Consider the following 27,785-nt stretch of genomic DNA (forward strand, 5'->3'; position numbering starts at 1 on the left):
GCAAAGGCAGCACCCCTCTTTTGCTGTCATTGACATTTAAACTGTGTGGCAGGTTCTCGCGTGGAAATTGGCCACCGGAGCCGCCAGGTACCTCCTCCCGGCCGCGGGGCCGCCGCGCCCGGACCCTCCGCTCCGGCTGACAGGTAACGACTCCGCTCGCCCCGGCCGCGGGCCGCTCCCGACGGGAGGGGCCGGGCACCCCGACCCCGGCACCCCCACGCCGCGGGGGGAAGGCGACGGGAGCGCTCCGGAGCCCCGCACAACAGGTGGGGGTGGGGGGGAGCGGCTCCGGCCGCTGCCCGCCCGTCGGAGGGGGCGCCCCGGGGCGGAGGGGCCGGCCGGCGGTGGAGCCCTTTCCCAAACTTCCCCCGCGCGGGCGGCGCGGCCCCCTCCCCTTCCCCCGCCCCGTGACCCGGGCCCCGCTCCCTCGCCGTGACCCGTCTCGGGTGGCGGGTCAGCCGCGGGTTACCGCGCCCCTCGGAGGACCCCGCACGGCGCCCGGCTCGGGCTCCGGCCCGCACGGCCCCGCGGAGGAGGGCCGGCGGCGGGGCTGCGGGAGGCGAGCCCCGGCTGGGTCCCTGACCCTCCGAGCTGCCGTCGGGGGCCGCGTCCCGGCCGCTCTGCGCCGCGAAACGCCGGCGGCTCGCCGCTCGCCGAGGACTCTCGGTTGTCCCGCTCGGGTTGGAAAGGTCCGGTCGCCAAGAGGCGACCACCTCTCGGCGCCCAAACTCAGGGTTTCCTTCCCAACCCTGGTGCCTCTGCTAAATCAGGGCGTCGGTGGGAAAGAGAGGTATCCTAGAAAGGCCGTTCTTCCTCCGAAATAACGCTAAACAAAATAACAGCGTAAATCCTAAAACACCGCTTACCTGTCTTCGAGCGTCTCCAAATTCTCCTTATGGTGCGTTAGCGGGAACGCTCCCTGTGATGCTTCACTATAATATACCGGTAAATGGACATTCTCCTTCAGTAATAAATCAAACACCATCTATCTCAGATCCTCCTCCCTAATTAGAGATGTTTATTGGAGATGGTGTTTATCCAGCTGTCATGCCGAGAAAAAGCTGTGACATAATTACCTCTGACCAGATAGTCTTTTATATGCATATCTCGCTGACATATAAAGGAATCGGATTGCATTGAAAAAATGACAAGATCAAATGTTGATTTTAGCCGATATAATAATACTTCTGGTCATTAATTTAAATCCAACTTTTAGGCTCTCCAAATTACGAATCTCGCTATTTAAGCTTTTTTTTTTTTTTTTTTTTTTTTTTAGCAGTTAAATGATAGGTTCTACCAAAAGGACGGGCAGAGGGAAATATGCCTTGCAAACTTGCCGCAATAAATCAAATACGCCAGCTAAAAGAAAAAAGAGCCCTCGACCCCTCAGCCTAATAACGCAATTGACGTGAATACGAGGAGTTTCCCTATCCCTTCCTCGTGGTTTGCCAAGTGGAGGTTTTGCTGCTGTTTCGGGAGGCCGGGAGGGTCCGGGATGGGAGAGAGGCGAGAAGGGGACACCTCCTTAACGCGTTATTTTTAACCCCGCACCTCGGCGGGGCCAGCGCGACTCTGCTTCCTTTGCTTTCGTGGCTTTGGCAGCGCCTGCGGAACCATCTGCGTGGGGCTGCGAGCGAGCCCTGATAAGCTCCGAATTACTGTGTAATTGAAAATATATTTTTGGGAAAGGCTGGTTTTACAAATATCAAGGGTGTAGGCTTTTGATCCTTTCTGCCGCCTGTGTTCTCCAGTTGCTAATAAAACTCGCATTGAGCTCCTTAGTGGCTTGATTAACAGGCAGATTAACTGTTACTGGGGTTTTGAACAGCTTGTCCCAATCAATAGCATTTAAAAAGCCCGTCAGGATGCGCTAAGCTTTCACCCCCCCCGTTCTTTTCTGAAGGCTTTTCGAGCGGGTCTGGTTGCATGACACTTTTCCCATATTTATAATCCAAGGCTTTCTCGTACGGAAAGATTTGTGTGCGTCTTCCAGTTTCAGAGCGACTTCGGCAAGGTCCAGAAAGCCTTTTTTTTAGCTTGCCATGCGGAGCTGTGCCTCGTGCAAAAGGCCAACATAAAAGAGGTTAAATCGATTCCAAACTTTTTGCGGATTGTTTATAAACTAGAAAAGCTCCACTTAACTCAGTGTCCTGCGCATTATAGGTTTCAAACACTGTCTCTACATATACAAATAGGCATTAAGTGTCCTGGAGGCAAAAGCATTGTAGTCTAAGACGTCAGGATTTGTGTATCTCTTCAGTTTTAGACCGAACTGGACAAGAGGACTTTAAGCATTTTTCTGGGTATTAAAAAAGGTAGTTTGCAGACCAGATATTAATACAAGGAGACGATCCTGGAGTTTCTAACTCAGCACTTTCTGCTTTCAACACCTAACAAAATACGAAAGGGAAGCAAACGCTGCTCTTTGATACAAATCAATACCAAGGCACGAGATCATATTTTAAAAGTGAAAATGATTTTAATTAGGAAAAAAAAAAAAGGCGCGTCTTGCCACGTATAATAGTTACTTACCTTTGGTTTTTAAACCATTTTTATATTACGCCCATTTTTTTTCTTTTTGTTTGGAATAGTTAAGGAAAAAAAAAAAAGTGGAGGGAGGAAAAAAACCCCCAAAAACAGATGCAGAAAAATGCTAGTTATATTAATCCCGTGTGGATTTTAAAGTAGAAATCTTCAAAGAGTGCCTAAATCCATGCCGAGAGCCAGGGCCGGGGCCGCGGGGTCCCACGGCCGCAGGGTCCCACGGCGCAACCCTCTCCTCGGAAAAGGGAAAGGGGAAAAGGGGGGGCGGTCTGAGCCTGCAGGAGGGCAGGGCTTTGGGGGCGAGGGGAACGCCGAGAACCTCACAGCACTTCTGCCCCTCTCTCCCCCAATTACAAAGGCGAGCGGAGTCATTTTAAAAGTGGAAAATTCACTTTCAAAAAAAAAAAAAAAGAAAAAAAATAATAAGAAGGAAAAACATAAAGAAAAGGAAGACAAGAAAGGAAAAGGGGGAAAAAAAAAAAAAGGAAAAGGAAAACCAGGCCGGCCGGGCAGGGAGGGAGAGCAGTGAGTGGCAATCTGCTAGATGGAAAAAGCAAGAGCACAGCGTTTCCTTGGGAGGTATCCAGGCACGGCAGTCCCGGCGGGTCCCGCTGCCCCCGCCGGGGCCGTGCGCTCCCGCGGGCGCGGCGGGGCCGGTCCCGCCCGGCCCCGGTCCCGCACGGCCCCGGTCCCGCCCGGCCCCGGTCCCGCCCGGCCCCGGTCCCGCACCGCCCCGGTCCCGCACGGCCCCGGTCCCGCCCGGCCCCGGTCCCGCCCGGCCCCGGTCCCGCACGGCCCCGGTCCCGCCCGGCCCCGGTCCCGCACGGCCCCGGTCCCGCACGGCCCCGGTCCCGCACGGCCCCTCCGCTGCGGGCGGAGGTAAAATGGCGGCGCGGAGCCGCGGGGCTCGGCGCCGGGACAGCCCCGGCCCCGCGGGACGCGACGGGGCGGCCCCGCTGCCGGCCCGGCCCGGCCCGGCCCGGCCCGCTGCTCTTTCTTCCTCCCAACTTTGGCTCGGGGCTCCCGCGCCAGCGGCGCCCCCCCGCACCCGCCTGACGTCACCGCCTCACCCCTGCCCTCCCCTCCGCACAGGGAGGGATTTTTTCTTTTCTTCTTTTTTTTTTTTTCTTTCTTTTATTTTTTTTTTTCGGATGGGTGGGGGCGTTAAAAGTTTTTTTGGGGGGAGGGAACACAAAGCCCGCGGCGCCCGAGGGGGAAATAGCAACAAGATTACGGCTGCTTTATTCTGGCGAGGAGGCGTAAGAAGGTGCTAATCCAAGGGATGGCTAATTGAGAGCTTGTAAAAATTATATTTGCCTGCAATTTCGGACAAAGTGGTTTTTCTCTTTTCCCCCTTTAACGCCCTGTGGACAAGAGTATAAAACCATCTCTTATTTGCTAGAGGGGGAGTGCAACAGGGAAAAATAAAACCCTACAACAACAACAACAACAGACAGAGGAGTATAAAAAAAATCAAAAGCCACGGACACGACTGACTTCACTCCAGAAAAAGGACTAGATCCCAGCTTTTAACATCCCTTCGGATCCTCCGCGATTGGTGCGAGTTTACAAATCGCAGCCTCTTTCTCTCGCCCGCAGGATGCGTGCGGCGGGACGCTCGGCCTCGGCCGGCGGCAACTAGGAGGGGACCGGCTGCTCCGCGGGACGGCTCGCCGGGACTCACCCACCCTGCCTGGCGGGCGGGCACACGGGACACAGGTTCGTACTTCATTTTGGACTTTGTTTCTCTTCTCTTTTGCCGCTCTGGAAGTTCTCCTCGGCGCTTCTGGAAGGATGTCTGGCCAGGGGCAGGTTAACTTGGTGGCGGATGATGCTTTGGAAAGTTTTGGAGAAGAGGAGAGGAGTTGGGGGTTGCCGGGTGAGGGAGGTGCCTGCCCGAGCCCCTGGTGTTGGCAGAGCCCCCCTTGGGGTGCCCCGAGCCCCACGGCCGGGCTGCCCTTACCTTCAGGGGGGATCCCGTCACACCCAAACGCTGCCGTGCGTCCATCGCGATATTCGGCTCCGTGTCTACAAAAACGCGTGGCTCGGGGCAAAACTCGAAAGGAAACAAGCCCCGCAGGCTGACCTAGGCCTGGCCAGGGCGGCAGAGCCCCTCGCTGCTGCAGGTGGGGCCGGCTGGATCCCGGGCCAGGAGCGCGGCCGCTTCCCTTCCCCGCATCCTCCGAGGAGAGGCTTTCCTCGGGCCGCTCCCGGGCTGGAGGAAGGGCCGGGGGACGGTGCCCGCCTCAGGCCGGGCCTCCCCAGCGGGCGCGGAGCGGGGTGCTCACCGCGGCACCCCGGCTCGGGGGAAGGGAGCGGCGGAGGGACAGGCAGCAGTCTCTTAAGAGCCCATTTTGTGCTATTAGGGAGCGGTGGCAGCTTCTCGGCGGGACAGGGGATGACAGTGCATGACGGCCGAGCAGCCCATTATCCCGCTCCCATTGAGGCGCCCTTTCACTCACATGCAAACTCCTTGGCAGAGTCGTTTGTCTCCTCATTGTACTTTATTTAAGAATGCAATGGTTGTCAGGGCTCTTATTCAATTTCAAGATACTTTATTGATGAGCTTTGACTTTTAGCACTTTTCACATGTCAAGAGAAGTCAAGTGTATGCGGCTACGACTTCATTTTATGCTTTGCGCGTTCATACTCTCCACTTTCCGCGGTGGCTCTTGGAATTTCTTTTTCCTGTCTCTTCTCCTTCTTCCCTTTCTTTTCCTCAAGCTTTTTTTTTTTTTTTTTTTTTTTTAATTGTTTTTTCCCGATGCAGACCCCCCTTTCCCCTCCCCCCGGACCACTCGCCATAACCGATTGGGACACCCTGAGCTCGGACTGGTGCTCCCAGTGTAACCTTAAATGCATGCGCTGAGGGGTTGCTTTAGAGTTTACTGAGGTGTGTCTTAATAGTCCGGCATTCAACAAATGTACTTGTGGTGTGTGGTCAGAGCAGCAAAGTCATTTACTTACTTTCCCCCTTGATTTTCTGGCAGCCAGTGAAGGGGGTCCCTTGCAAAAAGAGAGGGAAGGAGGGGGGAGCCTCTTCGGACGGGCACAAAGCGGTAGCACTGCCCAGCGCCCGGCTCTGCCCTTCTCCAACTCCTCCGTGGGGTCTTTAAGAAAAAAAAAAAAAAAAGAAAAGAAAAAAAAATCAGCCCGTCAGCCCTTAGTCAACAAATGGCACGTGGGAGAAGTTGGTGAGTGTTTGGTAAAGGACTCTTCAGGGCCTTTCACAAGAGCCCTCAATACACAAAGTAAATGGTGTATTTGCTCTGCTCTTTCCCGGCCGGGCAGAGCCTCCCTCTCCCAGCGCCGGGAGCAGGGAAGGAGCGCTGCGGCCTCGGGGAGCCCCGCTGCCGAAGCGCCTGTCTCCCAGATATTTATGCCTTTACCATTTGAATGTTATTTCCCCCTTATCTCCCATTGTCGGACTGGAGCGAACTGTTTAAATGCAAATTGATCTCCCCCCTCCCTCCTCCTCCTCCTCCTCCTCCGCCATCACCGCCGCGGCCCCCTCCCCCAGCCAGCCCGACCTGAGGACGCGGCTGGGAGCGGAGCGGCCGGCGGAGCGCGGCGGGCCCGGCGGAGCGGAGCGGAGCGGAGCGCGGCGGGGCCGGCGCGGGCTCGGGCGGCGGCGGCGGGCCCTGCGCATTCATATTCAAACGCCTGGGCCAATTGGGCCGGGGCGGGCGGCGGCGGCCAATGGGCGGCGGGGAGGCGCTGGCGGCGCTTTGCATACGGCGATATTCGGGTGGGAGCGGGCGGCGTTTGCACGGTGCGGAGTGATTAGTGGGTTTGAACGGCCGGCCCCGGCTCCGCCGCATTTCCCGCTCGGGTCCGGGCGCAGGGAGGAAGTGTTTTGCTGGAAGATGATGACAGAGGTCAGGCTTCACTAATGGGCCAGTGAAGAGCAGTGGAGGCGAGGCAGAGACCAAGGCACACACACATTAATACACTTGAACCATCACCAATCAGCATAGGTGTGCTCTGCCTCTCTCTCCCCACTTCACTCACACACTCTTTTATCTCTCGCTCTCCAGTCACTGACAGCCCATTTTATTGTCAATCTCTGTCTCCTTCCCAGGAATTCAAGATCACACAACCAGCAGCTTCAGTGGAGAAAAACTATTTTGCTGGCAACTCTTTTTAAAGCGCCATCATTTCAAATCAGTGCGCTCTTAAACTATTGACAGGAGCTTTGACAACAAGACAGGATGCCTCATAAAGGTGAGTCTGTTCATTTATTCTCCCAACTTCTCCCTCCTCGCATTTTAATATTTAGGCAGGGCTCTCTCTCTCACCCCTCCTCTCTCCCTCTCCCTCTCTCTCTCTCTCTCATATTGCCATTTGCATTCCGGAGAGCTTCCCAGGGAACTTTCCAGCCCAGGAGCTCACAAACTTTCTGCCTTTCACATAAGCCCGTGTCCTCTGGAAAAGCTAAAGCATCTGACTCGGAAACCAATGCCAACACCAGCAGCAGTAATTCCCACGCAGCGTTTGCTGGCCGGGGAAACCACAAGCGCCGGTGGCTGCGGTGCCGGTGCTGCCGGTGCCCGGCTCGTAGGGGCGGCGGGAGCCGGGCCGGGCTCCGGCCCCACGCCGGGCTCCGGCCCCACGCCGGGCTCCGGCCCCACGCCGGGCTCCGGCCCCACGCCACGCCGCGTGGGAGGGAGGGAGGGAAGGAGAGAGGGAGGGAAGCGGCGCCTCGCTGCCCCCGGGGCGGCCCCGTCCCCGACTTCTGCTTTGTGTTCTGCGGTCTGGGTTAGGGAAGGCTCACTCCTGATGGTAGAGAAAAACAGAGGGAGAGCGGCCGGGAGAGTTGCGTGGGGAGGGGGGAAAAAAAAAATTAAAAAAAGAACCCATATCCTAGGCCAAGTCAGCTCCCAGGCGCGGTACAGGCGGGGAGCTGAGCGGAGCTGAAGGGCTGTCAGCTTTAATCAGCCACCCGGGGATCTTCCCAACTTGTCCCTAGTGCCGGCAACTTTCCCAGCTCCGGCGCGGGAGAAGCGCCGGGGGCGCGGAGCGGCCCGCACCGAGCACGGCCCCACCGGGAGCCCCGTCCCTGCTCGGCACCGGGGCTCGTCGTTCTCCCGCTTTGGAGAATTTTTTTTTGCTCCCTTTTTAAATCGATATGCTGCTTTTTTTTTTTTTTTTTTTAATTAAAAAACCCTTAGCATCTCTTATTTCTACAAGAGCCCCTTTGATCCGCCTCTGCAATCCCTCACTACAGCAAAGCTTTTTTAAAAATTTTAAATATTTAAGAAGTTATAAACTCTTCGCCAAGCAAGGAAAAAAAAGAAAATAATTCCACCAGCGAAGTACAACAATAAACTTGGTTCCATTTTACTCGCAAGTGCATTTGCAAAGAAAAAAAAAATCTGGGTTTGAATTTAACCTTGTAATGCTTTGCACGAAGGGGTTTCATGGGCATGCGGAGCAAAGAATAATTTCTGGAAAGTTTAAAAACAAACTTTCTCGAATGATTTAATGTACCTGGTAGAGGTTGTTTTGGAAAACGACAACAACCTACTAGAGAAGAAAAGTGAGTGCATCTTCTCCATTTTAGGGGCATAAAATAATAAAAGTGGCCCTTGACAATACATGTTTATAGCTGCGGACCTTCACCAGCAACTCATCGCAAACCGATTAGTTTTTATCTTTTTCGCGTTTGCCCCGGGAAGGCGAAACTTTGCCCTTAACGCCTAGATACGGTTTCACCGGGAGAGGGGGGAAAATACTCTCTGCCTTGAGATTATATGACGATTTCGAGATTAAAACCCGAGTTGAGGATTAGGCCTGGCCTATTAGGACACGGCAAATTGCATCCCAGCTCTCGGAGGGAGGCGGCCGGTCCCGCGGGATGGCCCGGGGGTGCGGGGGTCCCGCGGGGCACGGCAGGAGGAGGCGAATTCCCGCTCGCGGTGCGGGCCCGGCCGGGGCTGCCGGGCCGGAGGCGGCGGCGAGCTGCTGGGCAGACACGCAGCTCCTTGCCCCACGCCTCCTCTTACCTTGCTGAAGACCTTGGTTACCCTCGCCCTCTATTGTAAACCGCTTTCGGCTGTGTTTGGGTTTGTTTTGTTTCGCGGCTTTTTATTTTTTTTTTTCCCCCCCTTTCTCCCCCTCCCCCCTCCTCACCCCGCTTCTTTTCTTTTAAACCCACTCGGTGTCATTTCTGAGGTCCGTGCGGGCAGAGCTGAGGGTTGGAAGTTTGCTGGTGCCTTTTCGGATGGCTTCTTTCGCCTCGTAGGCCCCGCGTTTATGATTTGTGCATGAAATATGGGAGGAAATTGTGTCTGGAGCGGTGGGTTTCCCGTTCGGTGTGTGTCTATGCAGACGTGTTCGGTGTATTAAAGGGATGACTTCACGTTCAGTTCAGCTGAAGGAGATATCACCACGTCTCCATTGAAGTACAGTGTAGCTTGCTCTGCTGCTAATCAGGTAGCTCTCCAAAGAGCAGTAAATATTTACCAGTTAAAGTCTTCACGCTGCGAGAAAGTACTTGTTTGATGTTTATTTTTATGGATTTAAGATTACTAAAAGCTACTTAATAAATTATACCATGGCTAGTCCTGAATGGGGAAACGTGCCTCTTTGATTTCTCCATCATATGCAGGAAGAGTAAAATTAATATTCATTACAGGCGCAAAAGAAAGAGAATGAGTATTTTTAGGCGAAAAAAAAGGGAGAGAAAATGAAGGCTGCGACTATTTCATTATTTTACCTCCTTTTTTTTTAGCAACCCCCTTGAATGGGCTCTTTATTGTAATTGTCCCTCCCCAATTGAGCACCCCACTGAGCTGTTGTATCTTTTTACAACCCCTAACAACTCGCACCAGTAACACAATTACCGCCAGATATTTATAACGAGAAATTACTTTTCCATTTTCACCCGCGACGATTTCAAATAAATACATGGGGACGCATAAATAAATAAATAAGTGGGCCGGGGGTTGGCGGGGGCGGGGGGGGGGGGGGGGGGGAGAGAGAGGAAAGGAGGGAGGGAAGGAAGGTGGCGAGAGGAGGAGAGAGGGAGTAGTGGAAGGAAGGAGGGAGGGAGGGAGCGAGCCAGCGAGCGGGGGGGGTGGGGGGGAAGGCGCTGGGGACTGTCCAGGCGCTGGGTCAAGGCAGGCACTAATGAAGGGAGAAGGGGCTTGTTTCTCTGCTCTTTGTAAGTTGGAGGGTTGTTGGTCCGTTGAGTTGGGAAGCTGCGCGGCCGGTTAAGGAGCCTGCGTTTCTGCACTCGGGGTTTGGGTAGAGGAGCAGAATGGAGGCCATTGTTCGCTTTCTGTAGGCTTTGTTTAACAGTTCTCACCCCCTCCTGTTCTTACTTTTTAAAGCAGTGAGGCGAGGTAGACAGCGTGTGTCACAGTACAGTGAAAAAGGGGAAGATCTAAAGACCAAAAAAGAAGTTAATCACAAGACGGGGAGTTTGGGGGAGAAAAAGTTGCTAGAGCCGCGCGGAAAAGGGGAGAGGGAAATAAAACCATGCACACACACTCACAAAAAAAAAAAAAAAAAACAAAACAAAACAAAAAAAACCCAAAAAAACCCACAAAAACCCCAACCCCAAACCTCGAGGAAATACCCGGAGGTAAAAATGGAGCCCCGCTCCCAGCACGCAGGGCAGCCGGCGGAAGGTTCCCCCCGCCGTGCCCCCCCGCCGCCGGTGCCCGCGCAGCCCCCGCGCAGCGCCGCCCGCTCCGCTCCGCACCCCCGGGCCGCGTCCCGCCGCCCCGCACACCTTCCCGGCGTCGCTGCACACCTTTTAATGTACTTCTTCTGCTTTGTCCTAGAGGGAAGACTTTAACTAGTGACACGCAGATGTGCGAGTCCCTAAATTGTATGAGAGGACAGTCCACCCCGCTTTCAGGCAAGTTTAAAAACATGACTTCGGACTCTCTTTGTGATTGTTGTCGCTCCACTTAATACACCACCTCAGCGAAGAGCACTAACGACGAGGCAATACGCCACCTGCATGCAATTAAAACGAGAAACCACTTGGCGGGCTGCTTTTCTTAATTTTTTTCCCCTGCGAGTTAGGGATACATATGAACATTTTTTTGCCTTGAGGTATTAAAGCCCCCAAATCCTTAAACGAATCGGGGGAAGATGCCTAAGGAGAACAAAGTTAGCCGGTGAGATACTAGCCTCTCTGCAGCTTAACCGTGTGCATTGCCTCCCCTGATTAACGCCTATTTTGTCACTGATAGACTGCTATAGGCGACCCCCGTGGGATACTGCTCTATCAGCCCAACATGCAGAACAGTAAGTGACTCCGCGCCCCTTCGCGGCCGCGGGCGCGCAGGAGCGGGCGGCGGAGCGGGGCGGAGGGCTCAGGCCGGGCCGGGGAGGGAGGCGGCTCCGCCGGGAGCGGGGCCCTGCGCGGCCGCCGGCGCCCGCCCGCCCCGTCGGGGCGCGGGTACCTCCGAGGGCGGCGGGGACGGGCCCGGCAGCGCTGTCACGGCTCTCGGGCCGCTGGGCCAGGCCCGCTGCGTGGCCAGGACCTGGCTGGGTCCCTACCTTCTCTGCCGTGGGAGCTGGGCAGGAAAAAGCCGCTCCGCGTTAGGCGCAGTTCCTCGCCGCCTTTTGGGTTTATTTGCTTCCCGATTCTGATGCCTCTGTGGATTATTAATTTTTCGGGGGAGGGGGAGGCTTTTTGTGTTGTTGTTGGGGTTGCTGGTGTTGTTTAAGACCTCGTGGATAGGCCTGTGCCCTTCTCAGAGGGGACAGCGCTGGCACAGGGCGGGAGAGCACGGGGACCGAATCGGGTGTGCTGGCCTCTCCTTGCGCCCCGGAGAAAGGGGCTGCACGGAGCTCGGAGGGACTGGCCGTGAGGGCCCAGCCGGTCTGGAGGAGGCCTCCTCCCCCTCGGGACGCGGATCCTCCGCGGGGTGAGCCTCACACGCCTCGGGCCCGCTCATTCTGCGCGCGTAGCGGCGGCGAGGAGCGCAGGTCGAGCTGCGCGGCCCTTGCGCGGAGCGGCCGGCCCCCACCCCAGCGCTCCGCTGGAACCTGACAGGGGACGCGCGGCTTCGGGACCCCTTTATCATCCCACCCTTAAACCCATTCATAAGTTGTCCCCCCCCGTGTGAGGAGCAGCCGGAAAAGCGGAGGGTTTAGGGATTTCTTAGCTATCCCTTTCGTGAAGCGCTTTTTTCTTCTTTTTTTTCTTCTTTTTTTTTTTTAATTTTTTTAATTTGGTTTGTTTTGGTGTTACTTTGTGGGGGTTTTGTCCTCCTTTTATCTTCCGGGGCCGCTGCGTGCGTGTGCGTGCGATGTTTTTTCATTTATCCCGAGCAAAACTGAGCTTCGGCAGCCGGGGGAGGGTTTTACCTGCGCCTCGCAAGGACGGCGGCGGCTGCCCTTGGCCGTGGCGTGCCGAGGGCTTATGGTAATGGGGGATGCCTTCACTCGGCCGTTTGGGATCGCCACTGCAAAACGCAGAAAAGATATCATTCGGGTGAAGCCTTTATTTTGTTTAAAGGTCGCGGCGGGCTCTTCAGGCTTTGTGTTAATAACTCCTGGGTGTATATGGTGCAGAGCATCCAAATTGACACCATATGTTTTCCTATTAGATGACTAGCAATAGAATACAAGGCGCATAATCATTGCCACTGGGCGAGATCTACACCGCTCTCCAGGGAAATTATATAATGATTAAGGCTTAACCTTTTAAGTGAAACTTTGATTTTTGCTTTCCCCACTGCCATTTTTTTATGTCGGCGAGGGTCTCCCCGCACGCATTCACGGGGACGAGGGGCAGAGGAGCGGGGGGGAGGGAAAGAAGCAGCCGCGGGACTGCGCCCCCGGGCCCGCACCGCCGCCCCGGGCCGCCCGCCCGCCGGGGCGCAGCCCGCCGCTCCCCGGGGCACAGGCGGGGAGGGACGCGGGGCTCCTCTCCCTCCCCGCCGTGGGGAGCGCAGGTCGCAGCTCCGGCCGCGCTGCTGGGCCGGGGCGGCAAATTCCCCAGCCCCGATGTCACTTCGAATCCATTGCGCGGGGAGCGCGCCCCCTCGGTGTGTCCGCGCAGAGCCCCCGGCTACCGCAAACCGCAGCCTCCCTCGGAGGGAGAGCGAGTAGAGTTCAATCTAGTCTGAGTGATATCCAAATGCGGACAGAAAGGGTCGTTTTATCATGCTACTATTTGTCGTGACGATGCAATTTTCAAAAGCAGAGTACTGTCATAAAGTGACACGCCTGCCACAAGTGCTCCAACTGATCTTTTCAATTAGCCTTCCATGCATGATCCGGGGCGACTTCCGCCTATTTCCAGAAATTAAGCTCAAACTTGACGTGCAGCTAGTTTTATTTTAAAGACAAATGTCAGAGAGGCTCATCATATTTTCCCCCTCTTCTATATTTGGAGCTTATTTATTGCTAAGAAGCCTGGGCTCTTGGAGTCAATTTATCAGGAGGCTCCAAAGAGAGGAGAGCGGAGAGCGCGTAGAGCAGAGCTTCTCCAGGGAGACCTTCAAAGCCTGGAGCTTCAGGTTGGGCACTGGCGAGGCAGCCTCTCGCTTTGCTTTTGGCGAAGCGAGCTGCGGCTGGGCGGATGCAGGCAGGCTCGCTTGGGCTTGGGCTTTGGGCTTTAATTTTTTTTTTCGGCGGGGAGGAGAAAAAAAAAAAAAAAAAAAAGAAAGAAAAAAGGCGACGCAAAGGAGCAACCCAAGGCGAACCAGCCAGGAATATTCTGGGCTTTGGGGTTGGGTTTCGGGGTTTGTGGCTGCCGCGGGTTTCTCAGACGGGGAGTGCGCCGTGGACGCATTTTGGGAGCGGCGATGGCTCCCGGGGAGCAGAGGGCGAGGATGGCGGCGCGGCCGGGGCCGTTCCCGGCCGGAGCGGTCGGCCTGGCCGGGCGGAGCGGGGCGGAGGGGAGCGGGGCGCTGGGGCGCTCGGCGGGGTTTGCGCGGCTCGGGCGGGAGCGGAGGGTGCTATGGTGGGCGCTGTGCTTCCCGCAGGTCACAGCGGCGTGAACCAGCTCGGCGGGGTGTTCGTCAACGGGAGGCCGCTGCCCGACTCCACGCGGCAGAAGATCGTGGAACTCGCTCACAGCGGCGCCCGGCCCTGCGACATCTCCCGGATCCTGCAGGTGAAGGCGGCGGCGCCCCCCGTCCTCCCACCGCTCCGTCCGCTCCGCTCCAGCGCCGCTGTGTCACCGCCGGGCGCCCGGGCGCTAATGCGACCCCCCCACACCCACCCACCACCACCACCCGCCTTCCAGCCTAATAAAACGATCCATCTGCTCGATTGTTGCTGCAAATAGACCTTTCGATGCGTATATATACATATATATGCCTTTGCAAATATTTAAATTTCTACTTTTCGTTCTCCCTTATTTCCATCCGGTGATAACCCGCGCTGTCGTTACAGTTAGTTTGCTGTAATAAACTGAATTATACGGCTCGGCATAATTTCAGTTTCCTCTCCTTCCCTCCCTACCCCCCGTATTTACTTATGATTTTGTGATATCTGTATGCATTTGGCGTGGCTTACTGTTTATTTTTTTTTAATTTTTACTTTTTTTTCTTACAAATAAAACAAAACAGTACCTAAAAAAAAAAAAAAAAAGAAAAGAAAAGAAAAAAAAAGTGAGAGAGAGAAAAAAGAACCCCCCCTCAAAGCCACGCTGTTTTATATCGGAATCTGTCCTTACGGACATTCACGCAATCTGGCGCAGTTCAGGGTATTTTGTTAATGTAGGTCGTGAAAACCCTTCACTCACCCCTTCCCCCTCAAGTCCTTTGGCTAAGAGCAGTGAGAAGGATGGAGACTAGTCCGGTTTACCTATTGTTCGCATTTAAGGCGCATTTTAACCTTGATACTAAGAGAATTACGTTTTGACCAGATGATTTTTTTTTTCTTCCAAATGTTTTTAAAGTATCACTTTTGTAGAGGGTAGGGCCACGAATGTAATTTAAAAAAAAAAAAAAAAAAGACTCTCTAAGTAAGTTCTCATACCATTTAAGGTATATTTTTGTGTTATAGACCCATGCAGATGCAAAAGTCCAAGTGCTGGACAATCAAAACGTAAGCTTGTCATTGTTTAATGCATACTTAAACAATTTTATTTTTGTCTTGAAATTATTAATAATGTGATTTTCTGTCCGCTTCCCTATCCAGGTGTCGAATGGATGTGTGAGTAAAATTTTGGGCAGGTATTACGAAACTGGCTCCATCAGACCCAGGGCAATCGGAGGTAGTAAACCGAGAGTAGCGACTCCAGAAGTTGTAAGCAAAATAGCGCAGTATAAACGAGAGTGCCCCTCCATCTTTGCGTGGGAGATTCGAGACAGATTACTATCAGAGGGGGTCTGTACCAACGATAATATACCCAGTGTAAGTTCATGGAAAAAACCTTCCTGTGTGCCGTGTACAATGCTGGGTAGCCGTAGCGAGCCTCTGCTTCCTTTGTTTTGGTATCAGAAGAGAGGATAGCAGGTTCACATCATTTGCATGTGGCAGGGTCAGACGCATTTTTTCATACAGAATCTGACAAATGCCTTTAAGGAGGGGGAAAAAAAAAATAAAAACCAATATGCGGGTCACCCCTGCGCCTGGCGCCTCAGGACTGCAAGCATCAGTCGGAGCCATCACTCTGGTTTTGCAGGGTTGGGTTTGGGGCTTTTTTTTTCCCCTTTGCTTTTTTTTTTTTTTTTTTTTTTTTTTTTTCCCTCCCCCGTGGTTTGTTTGTTTGTTTGTTTGCACCACCACCAGCAGCAGTGAGCGAGCCGGGGCGGCTGGCGGTGCGGGGCGGCCGCAGCGCGCAGCCGGCGCTCGGGGAAGCCTTGACTCGCGCCCAGGTCGAGCCGCCCGCTGCGCAGGGGGACGCGGGGGTTGCGCGGGTGCCTGGCGGGGAGCGCGCTACCGCACTACCATTGCCTTTCCTGTCCTTTGCCTTCCAGGTGTCGTCGATAAACAGAGTCCTACGCAACCTGGCTAGCGAAAAGCAACAGATGGGTGCCGACGGGATGTACGACAAGCTAAGGATGCTGAACGGGCAGACGGGGACCTGGGGCACCCGACCCGGCTGGTATCCCGGCACCTCGGTACCCGGGCAGCCCACACAAGGTAAGGGACAGCGCGGTCGCCGCTCCCCAGCCCGGGGCGGACCGGTTCGGCTCGGTTCGGCCTCGTCCGGCGGAGGTAGCCCCGACGCGGGTCCACCTTGCCCCTTCCCCGGGCGGAGGGTGGCGGGCGTTCGTCCGCCGCCTCCCTGGGCGGCTGCGGGCAGGTGGGTGCGGGGCCGGCGGCACGGTGCGAGCGCCCTGCCCCGGCCCGGCGGTGGGCACGGGAGCCCAGCAGCGTCCCCTGCCAAAGCCGCGTCCGCCGAGCCTCGGTGCTGGCGGCCGGACGGGATCCGGGGCTGAGCCTGAGCCTCGCCCATCGCCCGGTAATTAGGGCTCCCGCTCCCTGCCCGGGCCGCCTTCCCGCGCCGGGGTCTCTCCCCAAAGCCGGGGCGATCGGTAACTATCTCCGTAGGGCTGATTATAATTCCTCCTCAATGGACCCGAAACAACTTTGTAAATATAGGAAACTGTTTATCCTGAAGATTAATAGGTATTTGTTGTAGGAATGACAAGGGGATAATATGAAGGATAATGGGATGTTACGTTACATACTTAAGATGGTTAATGGCTTCTTTTTGAATGCGGGCTCTGTTCAGGCTCGGCTCTCCCTGGCTCTGGTCATTCCTTTAGAAGAGGTGTCTATATACAACAACCTGCTTTTTGTTTTCACCCCGCAAGGAAAAAAAAATCGGTAACAGTGTGCGGAATATCTGGTACAAAGGATGTTTCTGTCACACGCAAGAATTTGTTATGGGAACAATTCTGTCGCTATGTAATTGCTCATTAGAGATCGTTTTGTTTCTCATTAAGGCGACATGAATAAGCGTCTAGTTGAAGGAGACAGCTGTAGAAATGTTCCACAGGAGACCTCTGGACACGATATGGCACCGCTTGCCAATTAGACATGTCAGTTTTAAGAGAAGAAAACAGTCTACGAAGGACACTAGAAAGATAGAGCGGAGCCCTCGCTTCCCCCCACCCCCACTTGGGTGTTTTTTTTGTTGTCCGGTTGCGGGGTTTTCCTTTGGCGTTTTGTTTTGCCCGATGTCCACCCCAGGAGCCGGGGCGGCTCCTGCCGCCAGCCGCCCTCGCCTGGCCCTTACCTGCGGCGCCCGGCCCGGCCGGGCTCTCCGGGCGGCCCCGGCGCCTTCGCTCGCTGCCCGCCCCGAGAGGCGAGGCGCGGAGCGCTGCTGCGCGGGGCAGCGCACCCTCCGCCGGGCAGCGCTTTTGGGGTTTTGATGTATTTGTTTGTTTTAGGAAAGGGGTTGCATGGGGAAGTTTCGGGCTCCCTGCCGCAGGGCGGTGCTCGGAGGCCCAGCCCTTGCGCGGGTGCGGTGCGGGCGCACCTGGGCCCGGCGGAGCCGCCCGCGCCCGAGGCGGGGCCGGGGGCCGGCGGCTCTTTGGGGGCAGCGGTGACCCCTTCCCGTGGCGCGGGGACGAGCGCAGTTCCCGCAGGGGAACGCGGGCCCCGCGCAGCGGCCGGAGGGCCTCGGGAGCCCCGTCCGAAATCCCGAAACGAAGCGGTGCGGAGCGGGCAGGGCTGGCTCGGGCCGCGGGTGTGCGTGGGCAGCAGAGGCGAGGGGGAGGCAGGCAGGCACTTAAAACATCCGCATGGCAAAATTAAAATTAATAAAATGGATTTCCTCTGGAATATTCATGCTCCCTCTAATGTTTTTCCCTTGCAGGGGTATGTTACTGGATTTTAAGAGTCCATTACTCAAAAAGCATAAGGCGAGGTTAGGTCTCAGAGGGGTACAAATATGGTCTCAATCTGATAAACGCCATGCAGCAGTGAATAAAATAATGGATACATGAGGGCTGACAGAACAAAAAGAGACATCTCTATCCGGGAGAAATTCTCTAGTGATTTAGTGGTTTTAGGGATCACCGAGACACTGTTTCTTATCTTTTTTTCTCCCCTCCCTCTCTTATAAGACTAAAGCCTTCTATAGGATTTAGACACTTTCTCTTTCAACAGATGCTACAATGTTTTGATCCCGGCTCTATAGCTGAGAGGTGCTGCAATTGGTTTGCTATCTTTTTTTGCTTGTTTTCCGCCTCACTGATTAAGACACTAAGAAACTAAGGAATGATTTTATTTCCCAGCGTCTTTTTTTTTTTTTTTTTTTTTTTCTTCCAGGAAACAAATCCTATACCCAGCGTCAGATGGTCTGGCTATAGGATAATAGGGACGGACATTCACTTGCTTTCTTACGGATTAGGTCTGGAAGGTGGAACAGTCCTATTGAGATCGCTTCTTTTAGGGGCTTTAAAAAAAAACCAAACAACCAAAACCCAAAGGGAAAAAAAAAAAAAAAAAAGGGGGTGTGTGCCTAAAAAGAAGATATCTTAATTGTCCGGGATAGGGTTGGAAATGACCATAAGCGAGTTTAGGTGAAACTTTAAGTTAGCTGAAAGATTTTGGGGAGACGTGGAGCTCACCGAGACGGGGTGGCAAAGAAGTACTGCCTGAAAACTCGGGAGCGGGGGCGCCCCGGTGGGCTCGCTCCGCTCCCCGGCAGGTTCGGGGCGCTCTGCGGAGCGCTCCGGGCCGGGGGGGCCGCGGCCATCCCCCGGGCGCCCCCCGGGCGCTGCGGGCGCGGCCCGAGCGGACAGTGATGGATGAGGGCGGTGGCGGAGGTGAGCGCGGCCCCTCCGCGGGCGGGCGCGGCCCCCGGCGCTGCCACCCGCGCTTGGCAGGGCGCTGCCCCGCCGCGGCGGCCGTCCCGGGCCCGGGGCTTTGTGTGCCCTGAAAGGCGGCTCCCCCCGCCCCCCCGCTATTCACCCGCCGCCGGCCGCCTCAATGGGGCTGCGGCCGCCCATATGGTGACCACGGCCGCTGAATCCCTGTGTTTAAATGGAGGAGAAAGTTCGGGTTTTAAAACATTTCAAAGTGGTTGAAAGGGTCCCACCAGATCCTGTCACAATTCCCCCCGAGCTTTGAAGACCGGGGCCATTGTTCGCCGATTATAAATGATATTACTTTAAAGTTGATTTCCCACAATATTTAAAGGATGTCGCGGGAGTGTCGCTATTTATTTTTGGCGTAACTTTTCAAGGGAATTAGCATAAGTAGCCCATGCGTCCCTCACCCCGGCTCCCTCTTTATGCGACATCAAAACGCTTCGAAAAATATGCTTTGAAAGGGAGAGGGAGAGCTCATTTAGGACAACGACTTCTCTGCCTCGCCGGCAGCCTCCGTCCCTCCGGCCCCGGCGGCCGGGGGTGCCCGCGGAGCCCCCCAAGAGCAGCCGGCCCCGGGCCGCTGCCGCCTCCGCCCGGGCGCCGAGCACAATGAAACTTTCCCTGTTTAATGACAGAAATTACATTAAAAGTGGTGGAAATGCCCTAATTAAAAATGTACCACTTAAATGATATGCCAAACGCTCAGCTGCAGAACAGCGTATTTAGCTAGTTAGTGAACTCGCTACTATTTCTTTTAAAATTACATGTTAAAATTTTAAAAGAAATCTTACTTTTCTCTGGTGCAACACATTACAAAGAATGGACAGTCCTTTTATCTAAATATAAAATTCCATTTTCAGCAATTATAGCCTGTTCTTGGTGATGATATAATTACAGCTGTGCTCAGTAATAGGTGTCAAGGCAATGCACACTCATACAATAGTTGAATAAAACTGCAGAACAATGCAGGCACTTCTAAATTCACAACCTTTAAAATGAAATTGACTGTGCAGAATTCAAATAAAAACTGGATAAATATTTTTTAAAAAAGATTACAAGCTTGGTTTGGTTTCTTAATAGCATTTTCTGCAAACCTATCAACATCTAATTGATTAGATAGGAATTACTGATTATAGATAATCTGAAATACTGAACATCACTATTTTAAATATAGCAATAGGTAAATAAATGCAGCAGACGGAGGAGACTGCCATGGCACTCCAGCAGGGATTCATGGAAAGAATCACTTTCAGGGGAAAGTATTTTTATGCAGGTTTTATTCCAGAGGGAAAACAAAATGAAATTAAGACCAGGTGATCATAATTCCTCATCTCCGATGTTTACGTAAGGCTGGAAACTGAAATGTTTCCGTGTTACCTGTGCCATTAGCGCCGTGCTGCTTTGATACCCGAGACATTTTTAAGGGAGGGTGTCAGCAAACATGGCTGAGCTCGTTTCCAGTTGCATTATTTCTCTGATAGGGATCTTCAAACAAGGGTACCTGCATTTCACTTTCTGACTCTCTCGGCTCCACAGATGGCTGTCCGCAACAGGAGGGAGGAGGGGAAAACACTAACTCCATCAGCTCTAATGGAGAGGACTCGGACGAGGCCCAAATGAGGCTCCAGCTGAAAAGGAAGCTGCAGAGAAATAGGACATCCTTTACCCAAGAGCAAATCGAAGCCCTTGAGAAAGGTGAGTGACATTTTCCTACGGCTGAAGCAGGAGAGAAAACAAAATGTGCCCCGACTACATTACCAGCTGAATGTAAGCACGGCATTCCTGTGCCTTATATATATGTATATATTTAAACTCTGTGGCTCTCTCTGTGCTCTTTTATTCACAAAGCTACAAATATTCATTGGTGTGCCCTGAAAAGCTGTTAAAACGGTTTCCAAAGGCGAAGTGTTCAGGGCACAGGTGACACCCATGCTGCACCCCAGGCTTCTCTTGGGGAGATAACTCTCCTCCCATCCATTGTGCTGCATTGCTGGGGAGGCGAGGGCAGGCAGGGGGCTGGCAGAGTCCTCCATGCCTACCCCCATGCTCACTCCCCATCCCCAGTGCCCGGGGCTGGGAGCAGCTGCCCTTTTCCCTGGCCAGCCTGGGCGCACCTCGCCTCTGACCCGCCGCGGAGCTTTGCCCTCCTTTTGCGCTGTTATTTAGCGACGTGCCATTTTGCTTCGTGGTGACAGGGTCAGAGCTGCCTTGGGGACCCCCTCAGTGGAGGCAGAAGCCCTCACTGCTTCTTGAGGGATGCAGCATTGCACCCAAGCCTGCCCATCCCTGTGGCAGTGCTCCCCAGCAGGCAAGGCGTCCTCCTTGCTAACACACAGGCAGAAAGCTCAGCTTTGCCCTTACAGTGATGCTTCTTAGGAGCATTTAGAGCACAGGCAGCACAGGAGCAGCTGTGGTTTCACAGTCAGCCACATCAGCTCTGCAGCTAATGCAAAAATATTTCCTTCTGCAGAATTTGAGAGGACCCACTATCCTGATGTGTTTGCAAGAGAGAGACTAGCTGCTAAAATAGACCTGCCTGAAGCAAGGATACAGGTACTGATTTGCTCTGCAATTATAGCTATTATTATTTTTACTATTACTACTCTGATTTTGTTACTCCTGGCTTCTCAAAGCATGGTGCAACCCATATTTATGATCAGGTATTTGCCCATGTCCCTCTTTCAGGAAAATAGCAGCAGCTGGCTTTGCTTTCACCCACTGCTTTGCTCTTGAGCTACGTGGGGGAGGCCCCATGCCTCTAGTCCTTGTCAGGTCACTCACCTCTCTCAAATTCTGTATTTTCAGGTGTGGTTTTCCAACAGAAGGGCCAAATGGAGAAGGGAAGAGAAGCTGAGGAACCAGCGAAGACAAGCCAGCAACACTCCCAGCCACATTCCCATCAGTAGTAGTTTCAGCACAAGCGTTTACCAGCCGATCCCACAACCAACCACCCCCGGTAATGCCACCAACTCGCTCACGTCCATCCATCCTCCGGGCCAAATGAGACTCTGAGGCTGTGCTGCCAGTTGTAATTGTGGTTAAACTAATGTGTTCGTCTATCTGTCTATTCTATTATAGTTTCCTCTTTCACATCAGGTTCCATGTTGGGCAGGACGGACACGGCGCTCACGAACACGTACAGCGCGCTGCCGCCCATGCCCAGCTTCACCATGGCCAACAACCTGCCTATGCAAGTAAGTCCAGTGCCACGCCGGGGCACGACATTCCCTGGGGACTTGGTAGCCCCTGGGCTGTGTGGGAGTGTGGGTGGGGACCGCTCCTCTGAACGATGAAGGATTGCAGACCCAAAGTGTGCTGCAGGGAAAGCAGCACCCAAGGGCTTCCTTGGCATTAAAGATGCCCTGTTTGGGAGAATCAGAAGGGAAAGGGCACTGAAGATGCGGTGCTCAACAAGCACTTTTCTCAGTTTTTAAAGGGAAAAGTCCTCAGATTTGCAAGGCAACAAATCTGGGATAAAAAAATGCTGTTTGGAAAAAAAAAAAAAAAAGTGGTTAACCTCTGGAACTTGCTGATGCCATATTGTGGAAATTGCTGCCTGAATAAGCTGCTGGAGGGATCCGACCTTCTGGATGTAGGTAACGTGGCAGTGGCACATTAGGAACACCTGAGAGAGGGAAGGATGTGATTAGCATCAGTGGTTATGCCAGCTAAGCCAGAATTGCAAGAGCTGTCAATCCTCATGCCTGAAAGCATTAGCTGATCACCAGCTGGGTTAGGAAGAAATCTATTCCTTTGGGGTCTGTTTCTATAGACCTTTCAGATGCAAAATTCCTCCTTTTTTAATGGTGGGGCTGGCCTAGGAAGGTGCTGGCCAATTACGGGAGTTTTACAGCTTTGTCTGAGGCACACAGCATTGACCACTGCTAGAGACAGGCGAGCAGATTAGAGAGCCTGACTCCTTCACTGCGGCAATTACGATGTTACTAATTGCTGAACCAAAATTAACCAAATAAAGTTAGAGTCTTGCAAGTCTGTGGAAAGGAACGGTGTTGGCTGGGTCGCTGCTTCGTGACGTTGGAGGCCGGCGGTGCCGTCCCCGGCAGCGGGCTGGGAGCAGATGACAAAAGATCAAAAGGCTGATACAGGAGGGGACCCTTGGGAAAGCAGGAGGCCCCTGATTCACTACTGGGCACCTGGGCAGGGGCACAGCCTCGCTGGAAAATGCTGCCTACATGGTCACCGTGGCAAGGCAGGCAAGTGGGCTCAGAGGGGGAGCCACTGGCATCTCTGTGCGGGTGCACGGAGCGTTGGGTGCTCTCCCAGAGCAAGCTGGGCTGTCAGTGCTGCTGGAGAAGGCGTGTGGCAGGGATGTGCAGACAGGAACTGTGTGCAGACGTGTCGGGTCTCGTGCGTGCAGGGTGGGAATTACTCATCCTGCTTCCTGCTCCCTCGCTGCCTCTGCGGGCAAAGGCTGTGCTGGTCCCCACTCACCCAGCAGCCTGCAGCAGGAGGAGCCCCTGCTTGGTCCCTCTCTGGCACTGTGCCATCCCCCAGCCCCTGCCCCCAGCTGCTGTTCCCCCTGGCAAATTGGGTTTTAGGGGTTGCAGTTGAGGTAAATGGAGATGTCTGCTCTGGGATGTTACTAGCACAGGTTTGGGGTGGCTGCGGCTCTGATGGGGATCAAGACACGTGTGCGTGATGGGGTTTGGGGATTCCCCTTCAAAGCCTTGGTCCCTCCAACCCTGGTCTGTGTGTATGTGCCCCATGCTGGCAGACACAGGATCAGCCTCTAAAATATTGGTTACATCGTAGTTACAACTACAACTAAAATGTTAATTACATTGTAGTTACAGCACTAAGTGCGAGGTAAGATGCTGGCCCTGTCTCTGGCTGCAAATGGTAGGAGACATCTTTATTTTACATGGGTATAAACAAGGGCAGCGCTCAGGCTTAGGGACGTAACACCTCCATCAGCATCTGGATGTAGGGATCTGCTCACCAAGCACGTCTGAAAAAGCGCCAGTCACCGTCCACGTTGCTTTTTAGCTCAAAAGCCTCCATGAAGGGCCTGCTTGATTGGGCTCCTAAACAAGTCTTTACACTGGGGTGCCTGAATTTGAAACTTGAAGCTCATTTTTTGCTGTCTGAGGGCTGGCACATCCGTGCCCAAGAGTGTGATGCTGTCTTTACCTGCAGGGCCACTTACCACTTTGTGCTTTGCCCCCACAGCCCCCGGTACCCAGCCAGACCTCCTCCTACTCTTGCATGCTGCCCACCAGTCCATCGGTGAATGGACGGAGCTATGATACATACACCCCTCCTCACATGCAGACACACATGAACAGCCAGCCCATGGGCACCTCTGGCACCACTTCCACAGGTGAGTGACCCCCTGCTCCCCCAGCCTTCCTGCCAGCCTGCCTTCCCTGCTCCAGCCATCAGGCTTTTCACTTGTATTCCCTGTGACAAGTCTCTCCTCATCACTGGGGGAGGCCTCTCTGTTGGGATTAGTTGCTGCCATACCAGGCAGAAGATGAAAATGTATAACCTTGCAAACTAGAAAAAATTCTGATTTTTAAGCTGCTTCTTGGAGAACTAGATGGAAAGAAAGCTGATTAACAGAGGTGGTGTGGAAGTAGCAGGACAGAGGCAAGCTCTTTTAGTGAGCCCCCCATCCCCCAAAATCTTCCCTGTACAATTAAATTCTAAATCAGCATTTATTTCAGCATTAAATTTCAGCAGAGATATCCACAGTGCTGAGGTTAAGTGTATGTGAAACTGTTTGCAGTACTGGGCACATTTTTACTGTGTCTGTGTCAGATGTTATTTATTGCCAAAGGTTTGAAGTTATCAAAGAGGCAGGGAACCTGTAGAAATATTAGCCCGTGCATAAAAAAGGCAAATCAGGGCAAAAAAGGGCAAGTGTCAGCAGAAACAGGAGCAATCCAGGCACTTTTCAGAAGAATAGAACTGTTCAGTGTATTTTGGGCTGAATTCTCAACTGATACAAATGAGCCCAGACTCTGGCATTTATCTCAAAGCATGAAAGTTTATTTATAACAGCAATCAGTGAGATGCGCATAATTTTTAAAATATATACGTCCCCAACCCCTGCTTCCACAGGCTGGTAGACGGTGAGATTTGATGTTTACTGGAGTACAAGATCAAATCTGTGAAACTGTAAAGCAAAAATTGTGCTATGTATAGAAAAAACTAAAATATCCATTTTCCCCTCTCAATTTTCAGGTCTCATTTCCCCTGGAGTGTCAGTCCCCGTTCAAGTTCCTGGCAGCGAACCTGATATGTCTCAATACTGGCCAAGATTACAGTAAAACATGTGTTAATTCCGTAAATGACTATATGGACAACAGTTGGATGTTCAGCAGTATTTTATAAAGGAAGAATGGCTCTCAGAGTACTTCTGTACTGCAACTGTGCCCTATGCTGTAACACATGGAAAAGACTTTCACATGGACCTTTGTACACTGAAGGCATTATATCAGTTGGAACAAATCTTCATTTTGGTATCCAAACTTTTATTCATTTTGGTGTATTATTTGTAAATGGGCATTTGTATGTTATAATGAAAAAAAAAAAAAGAACAATGTAGACTGGATGGATGTTTGATCTGTGTTGGTCATGAAGTTGTTTAAAAAAAAAAAGAAAAGGAAAAAAAAAAAAAGAAGCCATGATCAACAAGCTTTGCCACGAATTTAAGAGTTTTATCAAGATATATCGAATACTTCTACCAATCTGTTCATAGATTATGGATTGATGTTCCAAGTTTGTATCATTCCATTGCATATAATTAAACCTGGAACAATACGCACTAGATTTATGTAAGAAAAATATCTGTTGGTATTTCCAAAGGTTGTTAACGGCTGAAGCTATGTGCAAACAGGGGTTAAGAGAGAGCTTCGATGAAGAAAAGAGTTTGATAGATAAAAGGTAGATTGTGTCTTCGATATAATCCGATTTGTTTTATGTCGAAATGTAAGTATTTGTCTTCCCTAGAAATCTCCCAGAATGATTTCTATAATAAAGTTAATTTCATTTATATTTGACAAGAATATTCTATAGATGTTTTATACACATTTTCATGCATCATACGTTTCTTTTTTGGTCGGCAAGAGTTAATTGTTCTTAGATGTAGTTGTACTACTGTTCACAGTCCAATCATCTTTGTGCATCTAGAATTCATTCCTAATCAATTAAAAGTGCTTGCAAGAGTTTTAAACTTAAGTGTTTTGAAGTTGTTCACAACTACATATCAAGATTAACCATTGTTGATTGTAAAAACCATGCCAAAGCCTTTGTATTTCCTTTATTATACTATTTTCTTTTTAACCTTATAGTGTGGTGTTGCAAATTTTGTTACTGTGCTAGGTTAACCTCATTAAGTTTTATTTTTATTTTCAGTTTTCATTATGGAGGGGTTTTTAAGGAGCACTTTGATAGACTTTCAGCCCTTCCACCAGCCTGTAATTTGGGCTGACAAAAATAAGATAACATTAAGTTTAATTTTGATTTCATTTTCAGTTTTCAGTGAGGAGGGGGTCCTTAAGGAGCACTTTTACAGACTTTCAGCCCTTCCACCAGCCTGTAATTTGGGCTAACAAAGAAGACAGGTTCACATATCTAACAGAGAGCAGGAGGAGATTGTTTATTTAGCTGGCATTTCTGGAGATACTCTAAACGAACTCCAGAATCCAGCAGAATTTCCAGAGGGGATTTGCACCGTGCCAGGCCTGTGTCTGTCTGTCCCCATTGTACCTAAAGGACGTATGGACACACGTACACCCAGATATACACCCCCCACTTCTAAAAATGGTTTTTGTTAGGATGCTTAAAAGGGGAAAAAAACAACCCAGCTGTGTTTTTAACAGGCTCTTTGGGAGAGTGAATGCCATCCCTTTATATTGCCACACAGCACAATCTTAGTGTAATTTTCCATTGAACTTGTAACCTGGTTAATACCTCAATGCGCTTTGTGTGAGGGTTGTTAGTGTGGGCGTGGGTGGAGAGCTGCATGTCAAGGAATAATGAGAGAAGACAAATCAACAGGCAACAACAATGCGAGCTGGGACTGGCTAGTGAAAGCTAAAGGCCTTTAGTCAGTGGCAGGGAAATCTAAACATTCCCATATCTATGAAGCTGGCTCATTGTGCTGCAGTTGTTACTCTCGATGCTGTGCTGAAAAAGGGATCTCATGATTAAAAAGCCAACGTGCGGGGAGTTTTGAGTCAAAGCACAGGCATCACAAGCAGCCTTTGTAAAGCAGAGATACCATCTAGGCTGGTTATGGTTTCCTTTTGGCATATTTGTCACCGCGGATAGCACTTCACTGGAGATTTGGGGTAGCAGGGCTGTGCTGCTGAGGTGGTTGCAATGCTGCAGATGAGATTAAATGCATGCAAAATCCGAATGCTTTAGGGGAAAAGAGCAGCTTCGCTCAAAGCATGAGATGATAGTTATTAAAATGAGCTTAAAGCAAGCAAAAATTAGTTTGATACTGGTCAGTTTTAAGTATGTTTTAAGTTTTAATTGCCTGGAAGCCATCCATTCACAAATGTCAAAGAAACGTCAGTTTTAAGCTTTTTTAGTATATATTTTTATCAGACCTGCACGTTATGTATCTATAAGAAAGAGATAGATTGCATTAAACACCACAACAGGCAGGTCCCTCCTCACACAGCTAACTTGGTACCGGGAACAATTAATTACACGTACAAACCCAGCACTTCTACAGCTAATTGTCGTGTTTATACCTACTAATGCAGTTTGTTATGGAAATGCCAACTTCTTCTCAACCAGGAACGGAAAAGAGCTTCCCATCCCTTCCTCCCCGACAACTTCGGCGCGCTGGTTGCTGTTTCTGCAGGTGCCAGAGGCAGCTCCCCATAGCTCTTCCCTGCCCTTCCCGGCTTTCCCCGGCCTCGCAGCTCCGCCGCCCGTGCTCCAGCCGCCGGTGGCCTCCACGGTGCAGCCGCCGGCCCTTCCGAAGCCTTTCCCTGGCAGGCTGCGGCCCCGCGGCCGTGCGACGGAGCCGCGTGTGCGCCGATGGACCTTGAGATCATTTCAGTGACAGGCCGGCTGGCCCTGGCGGAGAGGAGGCATGTCTGGCTCGCTGGCTCCTTACCGTGCCCTGTGCCCGGGGAGCGGCCCCCGGCTGGCCGCGCACCGGGAGCAGCGCCCGGTGCACGGAGCGCTCGGTGCCCACAGCGCCCGGTGCCTGGAGCACTCGGTGCCCGGAGCGCCCGGTGCCCGGAGAGCTCGGTGCACGGAGCGCCCGGTGCCCGCACCGCCTGGTGCCCGCAGCGCCCGGTGCCCGCACCGCTCGGTGCCCGCAGCGCCCGGTGCCCGGAGCGCTCGGTGCCCGGAGTGCTCGGTGCCCGCACCGCTCGGTGCCCGCAGCGCTCGGTGCCCGCAGCGCTCGGTGCCCACAGCGCTCGGTGCCCGGAGCGCTCGGTGCCCGGAGCGCTCGGTGCCCGCAGCGCCCGGTGCCTGGAGCTCTCGGTGCCCGCAGCGCCC

The 27,785-nt window shown here is 52.8% G+C and overlaps 1 protein-coding gene across 13 annotated transcripts; it reads left to right on the plus strand.

Moving 5' to 3' along the window:
• On the plus strand, positions 1 to 24,756 carry PAX6 (paired box 6). 13 transcript variants are annotated; one of them, XM_031505081.2, is made up of 14 exons: positions 6,252 to 6,521; positions 6,626 to 6,768; positions 10,335 to 10,411; positions 10,752 to 10,806; positions 13,500 to 13,630; positions 14,527 to 14,568; positions 14,662 to 14,877; positions 15,444 to 15,609; positions 19,830 to 19,988; positions 20,764 to 20,846; positions 21,099 to 21,249; positions 21,372 to 21,487; positions 23,484 to 23,634; positions 24,501 to 24,756. In XM_031505081.2, the coding sequence occupies exons 4-14, from the start codon at positions 10,797 to 10,799 to the stop codon at positions 24,584 to 24,586; spliced, it is 1,311 nt and encodes a 436-aa protein (XP_031360941.1). In that variant the 5' UTR covers positions 6,252 to 6,521; positions 6,626 to 6,768; positions 10,335 to 10,411; positions 10,752 to 10,796; the 3' UTR covers positions 24,587 to 24,756. The 13 variants fall into 13 exon arrangements, with proteins under 13 accessions (XP_021392405.1, XP_021392404.1, XP_031360941.1 ...); XM_021536731.3 differs by lacking the exon at positions 14,527 to 14,568 and having other exon boundaries at positions 6,255 to 6,521; XM_021536735.3 differs by lacking the exon at positions 14,527 to 14,568 and having other exon boundaries at positions 6,256 to 6,521; positions 21,390 to 21,487.
• Positions 24,757 to 27,785: the final 3,029 nt, after the last annotated feature.

The sequence above is a fragment of the Lonchura striata genome, chromosome 6 (assembly GCF_046129695.1).
Source record: "Lonchura striata isolate bLonStr1 chromosome 6, bLonStr1.mat, whole genome shotgun sequence".
Taxonomy (NCBI): Eukaryota; Metazoa; Chordata; class Aves; order Passeriformes; family Estrildidae; genus Lonchura; species Lonchura striata.